This window comes from Coregonus lavaretus, assembly GCF_964263955.1.
Source record: "Coregonus lavaretus genome assembly, contig: HAP1_SCAFFOLD_322, whole genome shotgun sequence".
In the NCBI taxonomy this organism is placed as follows: domain Eukaryota; kingdom Metazoa; phylum Chordata; class Actinopteri; order Salmoniformes; family Salmonidae; genus Coregonus; species Coregonus lavaretus.
Genome location: NW_028163312.1, coordinates 88,590 through 102,747, shown reverse-complemented (window position 1 = coordinate 102,747; position 14,158 = coordinate 88,590). Strand labels below are relative to the sequence as shown.

The 14,158-nt window shown below is 42.8% G+C and overlaps 1 protein-coding gene across 1 annotated transcript in view; it reads right to left on the bottom strand.

The window, feature by feature from the left end:
- gars1 (glycyl-tRNA synthetase 1) overlaps nt 1-13,079 on the bottom strand; it is a 28,014-nt gene extending 14,935 nt beyond the window's left edge. The window contains exons 1-4 of the mRNA XM_084193098.1: nt 12,796-13,079; nt 7,997-8,098; nt 6,855-6,957; nt 4,756-4,897 (exon numbers count right to left, since the gene is read on the bottom strand). Of these exons, the coding sequence (XP_084049224.1) occupies nt 4,756-4,897; nt 6,855-6,957; nt 7,997-8,098; nt 12,796-13,044 (596 nt within the window). The 5' untranslated portion in view covers nt 13,045-13,079. The remainder of the gene's footprint in view (nt 1-4,755; nt 4,898-6,854; nt 6,958-7,996; nt 8,099-12,795) is intronic.
- Nucleotides 13,080-14,158: the final 1,079 nt, after the last annotated feature.

Here is a 14,158-nt window from a genome sequence, read left to right as displayed (position 1 = left end):
TGTCTGAAGGTACAAACTCTGCCTTCCCGGCGGGCCCAGAGAGCAAATCAAGTGCACTATAGGCCTACCGCTGGCCAATCGGATGGCTCAGATGACCGCGTCATTTGTTTCGGCACTGAGGTCTGCTGAGCGCAAACTTGAACGTTGTGAAAATTCTGTGCAACTTCCAGTGCGTGTTTACTGTGAACATTGAGGCTGTACCCGCTTTAAGTTACAGTTTTAACAGTGGCCAAGTAGGCTACTGTGGCTATTTGATCATAATGTAGGCCTACCAGAGTGGCCTACCATCAAAAACAATGGAGAAAATGCATCCCATAACATTTAACATGGAAATAGCTGTTATGTCGTTCAGTCTACAGTAGCAGCCAATGGGTGGTGTTCAATGTAGGGCTACATTCCATGAGACTTTTCACATTAATTAACATGTTTGGTGACTGAAAATGTTGTGTTGTTTGATGCAAGAAACCACTTCACAAAATAAAATGCATTATTATTCCCGTACCATTACTACAGAGAATCAGACACATTATGCTACCCTCTGCCTATTGGCTACTTAGCTTATTCAAGCCTGTCTCAAAATACAACACTGCCCCTTTAAGACAAAAAAAAAGCTCTTTAACTGACTCGCTTTTCAATGATGTCTAGAAATGTACATGTTTTGTGCTCTTGTAGGAAGCAATCACTCCCCTATTGCTGACCACAAATGATCTGTAACTGGGCTAATAACTCACTAACTAGCAAAAGATATGAACAAATGATCTATAACTGGGCTAATAACTCACTAACTAGCAAAGGATATGAACAAATGATCTATAACTGGGCTAATAACTCACTAACTAGCAAAGGATATGAACAAATGATCTATAACTGGGCTAATAACTCACTAACTAGCAAAGGATATGAACAAATGATCTATAACTGGGCTAATAACTCACTAACTAGCAAAGGATATGAACAAATGATCTGTAACTGGGCTAATAACTCACTAACTAGCAAAGGATATGAACAAATGATCTATAACTGGGCTAATAACTCACTAACTAGCAAAGGATATGAACAAATGATCTATAACTGGGCTAATAACTCACTAACTAGCTAAGGATATGAACAAATGATCTATAACTGGGCTAATAACTCACTAACTAGCAAAGGATATGAACAAAATGTGTACACGTGGCTACATGCAGCTCTCACTTTGATCTCAAAACAAGCACATCTACTCACGACCGCTCATGCTGTAAACACAGTCCAGTTCAAAGTAAACGGCCTAGATCCATATTTGGCAATGGTCTATTTGCATATAGGCCTACTGCAGCTCTGATTGGTTATGCCACACCGGTCTGTGTAGAGTACGGGCTGAGCAGTGCCTGTCAATGCAATAGAATCCTACTCCGATGCGTTCTGCCTACAATAAAATCTCTTGCATAGTTCGTTTTGTTTCGGTATGTTGCATTGTAAGTGGCTAATATTGCGTTGATTAGATCACAATTGCCACAGTAAAGGGACATGTTGATCGTGTTAACAGGGGAATTACAACAGTAGTCACCAACCTCCGAGTCAAGATATACCGCTCAGATTTTCTTTTAACATTATTATTTTTAATTTTTTACGTAAGCCTATGCAACATTAACCAATTAAAAACAGTACTGCATATTGGCTTTGCTTGAATTGCCATAAAAAAAAAAGGATATTTCAACATTTGGGGCTATATGATCACAGCGGTAATATATCTGTTGTTATATTATTGGTGAAGCACAGCTGAGTGACAATACATTTAAATCATTAGCTTGTTATTTCACTGGGCTGATGGTGCCTGGGCTGATGGTGCCTGGGCTGATGGTGCCTGGGCTGATGGTGCCTGGATCTGACGGTCCGTCTCAGCAGAGGGAGAGCAGCAGACGGAGGGTCCGCCTCTCAACATCCCTCCGCTCTCCCTTTCCTCCACTGCCTCTCAACATCCCTCCTCTCTCCCTTTCCTCCACTGCCTCTCAACATCCCTCCGCTCTCCCTTTCCTCCACTGACACCGCCTCTCAACATCCCTCCGCTCTCCCTTTCCTCCACTGCCTCTCAACATCCCTCCTCTCTCCCTTTCCTCCACTGACACCGCCTCTCAACATCCCTCCTCTCTCCCTTTCCTCCACTGACACCGACCAAAAAGGGACACCGTCTTCCAGCTGACGGCGAAACTCGAGTCGCTCCACATTATTTCTGCCTCATGCACAAATTCCTGTTGTTACTCCTATGAAAGTGAAATATTCCTCGATATTAAGTAAGACCCAAGCCGCTAATAACAACAGCGGAAGCCTATAGATCCACTTTCCTACTCATTCATTACTGCTGCAGTGCTTGTTGTAGTGCTGAGTGGAAATAGGAAGTGCATTTTATGGTTTATAAAAGTGTTGAATACAAAGTGTTGACAGCGCATGAACTGTCATAAAAACAACAGCTCTTTGCTTTTAAACATTTTGAAATCTCACAGTATCAACTGTAGCTTTCTTTTACGCCTGCTACGTTACTGCGGACACGGTCATCCGATTGGCCAGCGGTAGGCCCATAGTGCACTTGATTTGCTCTCTGGGCCCGCCAGGAAGGCAGAGTTTGTACCTTCAGACACATTAAATGGTTAAAAATGGCAACAGCTGGCCTAACCAGCGCGCAGGGCAGCTGAATCGGGTGCAACTACCGCCAACAGCCCGAGACAAAAAAAATAATCAAAAAAAGGAACACAAGGCTTTATCATTGAGTTTTTTACAGAAATGTTTTGCGATAGACTAGGAATGCGTTGGAGATGGACCAGTCGACCGCCCGGTTGGCGACCACTAGGGCTGTGGCGGTTATCAAATTGTCAGCTGGTGACTGTCATGCAAATAACTGCCGGTCTCACGGTAATTGACCGTTAATTAACATCTCCTGGCTTCCACGCACAGCCTACAAGCCACTGATGCAGACCTTTGGAACATCTGCATTTTATAAAGTCTAATAAATCCTACACCATCACAATAAATCCATGAAACATATGAAGAACATGTAGCATACCGAGTTGTCTTTATGTTAGGCCCTGATCTGATCTGCCATATGGCCAATGGCGACCCATCATTCAGGGCAGGTGGGGCCACCTGTTTTGAGCCCCACCTGTTAAACCCGAAATTATTATTCTAAAAAAAAAAAATGTGTGCCTGTTATTTTGGCATTAATACCTGTCACATCGTTTGCAAACAATATTTAAAAAATATATAATTGAGTTAATAAAGCCGCATACAAACATGGTCTCTTTTTGGCTTTCTTGAGTAAAGCAGCTCCAAAATGCAGGTGTTTCAGCCTAGCTCAGTGCTTTCTGTGGTGGTGGGGCAGCCAGCTCAGGGCTTTCTGTGGTGGTGGGGCAGCCAGCTCAGGGCTTTCTGTGGTGGTGGGGCAGCCAGCTCAGTGCTTTCTGTGGTGGTGGGGCAGCCAGCTCAGGGCTTTCTGTGGTGGTGGGGCAGCCAGCTCAGGGCTTTCTGTGGTGGTGGGGCAGCCAGCTCAGGGCTTTCTGTGGTGGTGGGGCAGCCAGCTCAGGGCTTTCTGTGGTGGTGGGGCAGCCAGCTCAGGGCTTTCTGTGGTGGTGGGGCAGCCAGCTCAGTGCTTTCTGTGGTGGTGGGGCAGCCAGCTCAGGGCTTTCTGTGGTGGTGGGGCAGCCAGCTCAGGGCTTTCTGTGGTGGTGGGGCAGCCAGCTCAGGGCTTTCTGTGGTGGTGGGGCAGCCAGCTCAGGGCTTTCTGTGGTGGTGGGGCAGCCAGCGGAAAACACACAGCGTAGGTGTTGGTAATGTTCTCTAGTTGCGCCATGATTGGCTCAGTGTTGTGTCACTCATGGGGACACTATGCCACCGCAAAACCTACGGGTAGAGCTCGAAAATTCAAGCCCTTTGGGTGCTGCCATAGAGTTACATTAGAAGTGCCCATCCAAGAAGGTTCAAGGTCATTGGCCACAGATAAAATGACATCAAATCACATTATATCTACAGTAGCTTTGATTGGACTGATCATGTCAACATCATACTTTAAAAATCTTAGCTAGCAAGCCAGCAGTCATCATCATGAATCAAGTCGACAATCTACTGGCAAATCCCTTTCAATCCTTTTCATATGAAGAGAAATTACAGATAAAATGTATCGGTGCTCATCGGCCATAAACATTACACAATCTGGAAATCACAAATTCAACAAAGAGTGGTTTGGAAGGAATCAATGGCTAACTGCAAGCAATCACTAGCCTGGGTGTGTGGTCCAAGTCTGGGTTTAAGGGTCTCGTTTCCAAGCTTAAAAAGAAAAACATTCAACATTGGCGAAGCTGCCAATCCAGCATGACTTCTGCCGCTCAAAACAACTGGGCACTGGGGGAAAAAAACTAGCTCCGACTGGGAAAATACGTTTTGAGCGGTCATCCAACTCGGAATTGCAAGTCGGGAACTCTGGCCTCTTTCTAGAGCTCCGACCTGAAGATCACTGACTTCATCATGATTCGACTTTGTTTTTTTCTCCCAGTTGTCTGGAAAGCACCATAAATCCAGAGAATGCCAGACTTTGATGACAAAATGTGCCTACGAAGGACCGCCGCACCACCATCCTGTTATATCAGAACTCCAAGTCTACACGTCCATAACGCAATCAGTGCAATAACACAAGTCTGTACAGTCCCTCCCTTTGTATTGGCACTCTGATAACTACTACGTTAGTAAAGTTAGGCTAATTGTAGTGTGGAGTGTAGTGTCAGGACCCACTTGAGAACGGCCTCCGGGGTGAGCATGGTGCAGTCGATCTCCAGGATCTGCTCCTCCTGGATGAAGTGCTGCCTCCAGGCCTGCAGGATGTTGTTCTTCAGGGCACAGCCCACAGGGCCGAAGTCATACAGACCACTAACACCTGTAGAGGGAATATTAAAGTCATATAGACTACTAACACCTGTAGAGGGAATATTAAAGTCATATAGACTACTAACACCTGTAGAGGGAATATTAAAGTCATATAGACTACTAACACCTGTAGAGGGAATATTAAAGTCATATAGACTACTAACACCTGTAGAGGGAATATTAAAGTCATATAGACTACTAACACCTGTAGAGGGAATATTAAAGTCATATAGACTACCAACACCTGTAGAGGGAATATTAAAGTCATATAGACTACTAACACCTGTAGAGGGAATATTAAAGTCATATAGACTACTAACACCTGTAGAGGGAATATTAAAGTCATATAGACTACTAACACCTGTAGAGGGAATATTAAAGTCATACAGACTACTAACACCTGTAGAGGGAATATTAAAGTCATACAGACTACTAACACCTGTAGAGGGAATATTAAAGTCATACAGACTACTAACACCTGTAGAGGGAATATTAAAGTCATATAGACTACTAACACCTGTAGAGGGAATATTAAAGTCATATAGACTACTAACACCTGTAGAGGGAATATTAAAGTCATACAGACTACTAACACCTGTAGAGGGAATATTAAAGTCATATAGACTACTAACACCTGTAGAGGGAATATTAAAGTCATATAGACTACTAACACCTGTAGAGGGAATATTAAAGTCATACAGACTACTAACACCTGTAGAGGGAATATTAAAGTCATACAGACTACTAACACCTGTAGAGGGAATATTAAAGTCATACAGACTACTAACACCTGTAGAGGGAATATTAAAGTCATACAGACCACTAACACCTGTAGAGGGAATATTAAAGTCATACAGACTACTAACACCTGTAGAGGGAATATTAAAGTCATACAGACTACTAACACCTGTAGAGGGAATATTAAAGTCATACAGACTACTAACACCTGTAGAGGGAATATTAAAGTCATACAGACTACTAACACCTGTAGAGGGAATATTAAAGTCATACAGACTACTAACACCTGTAGAGGGAATATTAAAGTCATATAGACTACTAACACCTGTAGAGGGAATATTAAAGTCATATAGACTACTAACACCTGTAGAGGGAATATTAAAGTCATATAGACTACTAACACCTGTAGAGGGAATATTAAAGTCATATAGACTACTAACACCTGTAGAGGGAATATTAAAGTCATATAGACTACTAACACCTGTAGAGGGAATATTAAAGTCATATAGACTACTAACACCTGTAGAGGGAATATTAAAGTCATATAGACTACTAACACCTGTAGAGGGAATATTAAAGTCATATAGACTACTAACACCTGTAGAGGGAATATTAAAGTCATACAGACTACTAACACCTGTAGAGGGAATATTAAAGTCATACAGACTACTAACACCTGTAGAGGGAATATTAAAGTCATACAGACTATTAACACCTGTAGAGGGAATATTAAAGTCATACAGACTACTAACACCTGTAGAGGGAATATTAAAGTCATAGAGACTATTAACACCTGTAGAGGGAATATTAAAGTCATATAGACTACTAACACATGTAGAGGGAATATTAAAGTCATACAGACTACTAACACCTGTAGAGGGAATATTAAAGTCATATAGACTACTAACACCTGTAGAGGGAATATTAAAGTCATATAGACTACTAACACCTGTAGAGGGAATATTAAAGTCATATAGACTACTAACACCTGTAGAGGGAATATTAAAGTCATATAGACTACTAACACCTGTAGAGGGAATATTAAAGTCATATAGACTACTAACACCTGTAGAGGGAATATTAAAGTCATATAGACTACTAACACCTGTAGAAGGAATATTAAAGTCATATAGACCACTCACATCTACACAAATAAATGTGATTGATTTAAACCAATGTTGTTGTTTTTGTATGCCTCCACCCATAACTAGGTGTTACATAGATCTCACCTCCATAGATGGCGAAGGCCTGGTCGTAGAAGAACCTCCTCTTCAACGTATCCTCCATCTTGGTTCTGTCAACGATGTCATCTTTGGGCTGCAGAGACAGTTCCTGAAATGCAAACAGTATTGTGGTGATTAAGAGTTTAAGAAGACAACACTACACCTGAAAGAGCTAAGGTAGTGCATACCTACCAAAGCTGATTTCAGCTTCAAGAAATGTGTCTGATTTATATAGTTATTGGAAAGATTTAACCATTGATTCAATCAGAAAAGTACTTGGTGTGATTCTGGTACTGTAGTGATGCTGTTCAGGCTATAGTACTATAGTAGATACTTGGAGATGCTGTTCAGGTTATATTAGCTGTTCAGGCTATAGTACTATAGCAGATACTTGGAGATGCTGTTCAGGTTATATTAGCTGTTCAGGCTATAATACTATACTAGTTACTTGGAGATGCTGTTCAGGCTATATTAGCTGTTCAGGCTATAGTACTATAGCAGATACTTGGAGATGCTGTTCAGGTTATATTAGCTGTTCAGGCTATAGTACTATAGCAGATACTTGGAGATGCTGTTCAGGTTATATTAGCTGTTCAGGCTATAATACTATACTAGTTACTTGGAGATGCTGTTCAGGCTATATTAGCTGTTCAGGCTATAGTACTATAGTAGATACTTGGAGATGCTGTTCAGGCTATATTAGCTGTTCAGGCTATAGTACTATACTAGTTACTTGGAGATGCTGTTCAGGCTATATTAGCTGTTCAGGCTATAGTACTATAGTATATACTTGGAGATGCTGTTCAGGCTATATTAGCTGTTCAGGCTATAGTACTATAGCAGATACTTGGAGATGCTGTTCAGGTTATATTAGCTGTTCAGGCTATAGTACTATAGTAGATACTTGGAGATGCTGTTCAGGCTATATTAGCTGTTCAGGCTATTGTACTATAGTATATACTTGGAGATGCTGTTCAGGTTATATTAGCTGTTCAGGCTATAGTACTATAGTAGATACTTGGAGATGCTGTTCAGGCTATATTAGCTGTTCAGGCTATAATACTATACTAGTTACTTGGAGATGCTGTTCAGGCTATAGTACTATAGCAGATACTTGTAGGAGGAGATGCTGTAGCAGCTAGCAACACCTTAGTTTCCAGAGTTCTCTTCCTGGCTTTCAGTTCAGCCACAGCTTTAAGGACATCAACATCAGGAGCGCCATCCTGCTTCATCTGGCGTACCAGCTCACCCTGTAACATGACAATTACATCAATTCAACAGGTGGAGACCTTCAACAGGTGGAGACCTTACAGTGAAACGCTGACAAGCCCTTAACCAACGATGCAGTTAACAAAAATAAGTGAAGTAAAAAAATAGATAAGTAAAAAATAATTAAAGAGCAGCAATAAAATAAAATAACAGTAGGGAGGCTATATACAGGGGGTACCGGTACAGAGTCAATGGGAAATAACAGTAGGGAGGCTATATACAGGGGGTACCGGTACAGAGTCAATGTGCGGGGGCAACTGTTAGTCGAGGTAATATGTACATGTGGGTAGAATTAAAGTGACTATGCATAGATAATAAACAGATAGTAGCAGCAGTGTAAAACAGGGGGTGGGGTGGGTGGAGTCTGACAATTTTTAGGGCCTTCCTCTGACACCGCCTGGTATAGAGGTCCTGGATGGCAGGAAGCTTGGCCCCAGTGATGTACTGGGCCGTACGCACTACCCTCTGTAGTGCCTTGCGGTCGGAGGCCGAGCAGTTGCCATACCAGGCGGTGATGCAACCAGTCAGGATGCTCTCGATGGTGCAGCTGTAGAACTTTGAGGATCTGAGGACCCATGCCAAATCTTTTCAGTCTCCTGAAGGGGAATAGGCTTTGTCGTGCCCTCATGACTGTCTTGGTGTGTTTGGACCATGATAGTTCGTTGGTGATGTGGACACCAAGGAATTTGAAGCTCTCAACCTGTTCCACTACAGCCCTGTCGATGAGAATGGGGGCATGCTCAGTCCTCTTTTTTTCCCTGTGTAGTCCACAATCATCTCCTAGAGCTGAGATAGAATACTACTCCTTCCCACACTTGCATTGAGAGTTTCTAGTGACGTTAGGAGACCTTCATGGTCTCTAGAGTTCCTGCAAATGCTAAAGATCCATACATAGACCGCAAAGAGAAGGACTTACTGACTCCAAACTGCCCACCCAGTGTTTCCACCACTAATGCAGGCCACCACTAATGCAGGCCACCACTAGTGCAGGCCACCACTAATGCAGGCCACCACTAAATCATTGGCGCCACTCCAATAAAAAAAAAAAGCTGCACACACACAGTGTACAAAACATTAGGAACACGTTCCTAATATTGAATTGCCCCCCCCCGCTGGACTCTACAAGGCGTTCCACAGTTGTGTCAAGTTGGCTGGACGTCCTTTGGGTGGTAGACCATTCTTGATACACACGGTAAATGGTTGAGCGTGAAAAACCCAGCAGCGTTGCAGTTCTTGACACAAACCGGTGCACCTGGCACCTACTACCATACCCCGTTCAAAGGCACTTAAATATTTTGTCTTGCCCATTCACCCTCAACGGCACACAATCCATGTCTCAATTGTGTCTCACAGCGTTTGAGCCAATCAGTTGTGTTGTGACAAGGTAGGAGGGGTATACAGAAGATAGCCCTATTTGGTAAAAGACCAAGTCCATATTATGGCAAGAACAGCTCAAATAAGCAAAGAGAAACGACAGTCCATCATTACTAAGACGTGAAGGTCAGTCAATACTGAACATTTCAAAAACGTTGAAAGTTTCTTCAAGTGCAGTCGCAAAAACCATCAAGCGCTATGATGAAACTGGCTCTCACGAGGGCCGCCACAGGAATGGAAGACCCAGAGTTCTCCGCTGCAGAGGATAAATTCATTAGAGTTAACTGCACCTCAGATAGCAGCCCAAATAAATGCTTCACAGAGTTCAAGTAACAGACACATCAACTGTTCAGAGGAGACTGTGTGAATCAGGCCTTCATGGTCGAATTGCTGCAAAGAAACCACTACTAAAGGACACCAATAAGAAGAAGAGACTTGCTTGGGCCAAGAAACACGAGCAATGGTCATTAGACCGGTGGAAATCTGTCCTTGGGTCTGATGAGTGCAAATTTGAGAATTTTGGTTCCAACCGCCGTGTCTTTGTGAGACGCAAAGTAGGTGAACGGATGATCTCTGCATGTGTGGTTCCCACCGTGAAGCATGGAGATAGTGGTGTGATGGTGTTTTGCTGGTGACACTGATTTATTTAGAATTCAAGGCACACAACCAGCATGGTTACCACAGCATTCTGCAGCGATAAGCCATCCCATCTGGTTTGCGCTTAGTGGGACTATCATTTGTTTTTCAACAGGACAATGACCCAAAACACACCTCCAGGCTGTGTAAGGGCTACTTGACCAAGAAGGAGAGTGATGGAGTGCTGCATCTGATGACCTGGCCTCCACAATCACCCGACCTCAACCCAATTGAGATGGTTTGGGATGAGTTGGACCGCAGAGTGAAGGAAAAGCAGCCAACAAGTGCTCAGCATGTGGGAACTCCTTCAAGACTGTTGGAAAAGCATTCCAGGTGAAGCTGGTTGAGAGAATGCCAAGAATGTGCAAAGCTGTCAAAAGGTAAAAGGGTGGCTACTTCAAGAACATAAATAACACACATACAGTGCATTCGGAAAGTATTCAGACCCCTTGACTTTTTCCACATTTTGTTACGTTACAACCTTATTCTAAAATGGCTTGAATTAAAAAAGAATCCTCATCAATCTACACACAATACCCTATAATGACAAAGCGAAAAAAATTTAAAATACATTTTAGCAAATGTATAAAAAATGATAAACAGTATTCAGACTGTTTGCTATGAGATTCGACATTGAGCTCAGGTGCATCCTGTTTCTATTGATCATCCTTGAGATGTTTCTACAACTTGATTGGAGTCCACCTGTGGTAAATTCAATTGATTGGACATTACTTGGAAAGGCACACACCTGTCTATATAAAGGTCCCACAGTTGACAGTGCATGTCAGAGTAAAAACCAAGCCATGAGGTCAAAGGAATTGTCCGATTCCTTCCAAGGAATAACTCATGCAAGAAGTAAAATTTGATTTAAAAAAACAGATAAAAATACACCTTATGGAACAGCGGGGACTGTGAAGCAACACAAACATAGACACATGCATACAAACACACGATAACATCCACACTATACACACATGCACACACTGATTTTGTGTTATAGATATGTGGTAGTAGAGTAGGGGTCTGAGGTCACACACTTAATATGTTGTGAAATCTGTTGTGAATGTATTGTAATGTTTTTAGAAATGTATAACTGCCTTAATTTTGCTGGACCCCAGGAAGAGCAGCTGCTGCCTTGGCAGGAACTAATGGGGATCCATAATAAACCCCAGGAAGAGTAGCTGCTGCCTTGGCAGGAACTAATGGGGATCCATAATAAACCCCAGGAAGAGTAGCTGCTGCCTTGGCAGGAACTAATGGGGATCCATAATAAACCCCAGGAAGAGTAGCTGCTGCCTTGGCAGGAACTAATGGGGATCCATAATAAACCCCAGGAAGAGTAGCTGCTGCCTTGGCAGGAACTAATGGGGATCCATAATAAACCCCAGGAAGAGTAGCTGCTGCCTTGGCAGGAACTAATGGGGATCCATAATAAACCCCAGGAAGAGTAGCTGCTGCCTTGGCAGGAACTAATGGGGATCCATAATAAACCCCAGGAAGAGTAGCTGCTACCTTGGCAGGAACTAATGGGGATCCATAATAAACCCCAGGAAGAGTAGCTGCTGCCTTGGCAGGAACTAATGGGGATCCATAATAAACCCCAGGAAGAGTAGCTGCTGCCTTGGCAGGAACTAATGGGGATCCATAATAAACCCCAGGAAGAGTAGCTGCTGCCTTGGCAGGAACTAATGGGGATCCATAATAAACCCCAGGAAGAGTAGCTGCTGCCTTGGCAGGAACTAATGGGGATCCATAATAAACCCCAGGAAGAGTAGCTGCTGCCTTGGCATAAATATAAATACAAACTCATAATCACCAATAAAAACAATACAGTCAGAGATAATTTTTTATTCCAAAAATGTCATGGGATCCCTATTGATTTTGTTATAATGTTTGAGTCACTCAGATAGGATAAGAACACAGCATCAGCCAAGGCAAAATGTCTAATTGCAGGAAATAGCACATTTTCTCTCAGCCACATGGCAAAATGTGCAGAATTGCAGGCAATTACCTTTAAAACAGCAAAATGGTTTGTTTGTGGCCAAGATGAGGGCCTTTAAAATCTTTGGTCGGAGACCTCCCAATTTGCTAACCACTACCACGACCCCCTCAACGCTAACTTTGACACAGCTGCTAAAAAAAAATACTAGGGGAAACACTGCCACCCAAATGTCACTGTGAATCAGCTCTGGGCTGAAACGTGGCATGGTGGTTATACATCGCAGAGCGCAGGCATGGATGTTAATGCAATTATTTATGAAATCATATTCAAGCTAGCTGGTATAACTGGTAACAGAATATAGCTGCAATAAATAAGTTATTTACAGCTTCCACAGATCTCCAACTAACAGGCAAAAAAAACAAGTTAGCATGCTAGCTAAGTTAGCTATGGGGCTACCGGTTAGCTAGCTACATGGCTATGCTACATTCAAAGATCTCTGTTAACGTTACATGTAATTGTTAGCTAGCTACAGCAGCTGTGTTTGAGCTGTCATTTCTGGGAGATAACTAATGAATGCATGGATGATGTGGGGATCTTTGGAATGGATACAATAAGGTTTTAGCTTAATTCCCGTGGCTTTAAATGGGATATGAAAAATGTATGCACTCACTAACTGTAAGTCGCTCTGGATAAGAGCGTCTGCTAAATGACTAAAATGATATGTACCTGTTCTTTCACTGCCAGCCTCAGTGGGGCGAGAATCTCTTCAATATTACCACTCATTTTGTGTCCTTCGGAAAGCTCCAGCCAAAGACTTTTCTTCTTCTTACACAAGCAGACCGACAGAGAGAACGGCCTGTTTTGGGGCGGACAGCGCAGCAGCGACGGTAGAAACCGGTAGACCCTCGACACCGAGCGAAGAGTGCGAATCTCAGTGCTGGTCCTCAGCAGTGCTGATGTTGCGCTACGAAGCATGGACAATGTGGATGGAACAGAATGATGAAATCTCAGAAAACAAGTAAATTAATGCTTCAGTTATCAAGTGGCACTTTCAACATTTTATTCCGTAGAAAATGTTATTCCCTAGAAAATTGATAAATACACTTTGGTGCAGATTCGACAAAATATTCCATCTTTCACCAGCAGGTGGCGCTGTTACTCTGAGGAAGACGCACCACGAAGTCTGTGAGCGTAATGGTTGATTGAATATTTCATAAGCTCAGAGCCCGGTTGCATAAAACATCTTAAGTGTTTCCCTTAAGGAATAATTGTCCCTTACTTAAGGGAAATGTTTAAGGAAGTTGCATAGAGCCCCTCAAATATTTCCTTAGGTAAGGGGCTTTACGGTAGTTTAAAAGCATGAGTGGCAGAAAGAGTATCTGGTTACCATGGAGACGGCCTGATTCACTGACTAAGGGTGCGTTCGTAAATTCATTCTGGCTATTTACTCACACCATACAATTGCAATCAGTCGATATAATCGAGAACTATCATCAGAAAACAAGCGATGAAGCGATATGAATCAGACAGTGGGGCGCCGCCTGACCCACTAGTTGGTCAGAAGGTTAAAATCAACGTTTCATATCGTCGTGTAGATGTACTGTATTGACAATGACACAATAATCCGAGATCACATTTCCAGCATGACCGACAACCAGACCTCCTTGCACGCCATAGGAAGCAAAATGGTAATTAATAATACTTGAGCATTGCATTTGCAGCTCCTAAATTAATAAAAACATGTAAAACGTCACCTCTGAACGAGATCCGGCAACTCGTGGCCCAGCTGGCTAGCTTTACTGACGTTGCTAGCCCGCGGGCGCGTTCCAGGTTGCAGGTCGACACGGCTGCAGTTGTGTTGCTAGCCCGCGGACGCGTCGCAGGTTGACACGGGTGCGTTCCAGGCTTCATTGCTTCTTCATTTATGGGTGTATTACAACGGATAGTTAACATAACAGATTAGAATAATTGGTTCAGATTATTTGAAGATGTATTGGCCTCTACTTGTATTTTTTTGTTTGTTGTACAAATCCCAAATCACTATTGCAGGGCTGACCAACTCTGTTCCTGTTCCTGGAGAGCTACCATC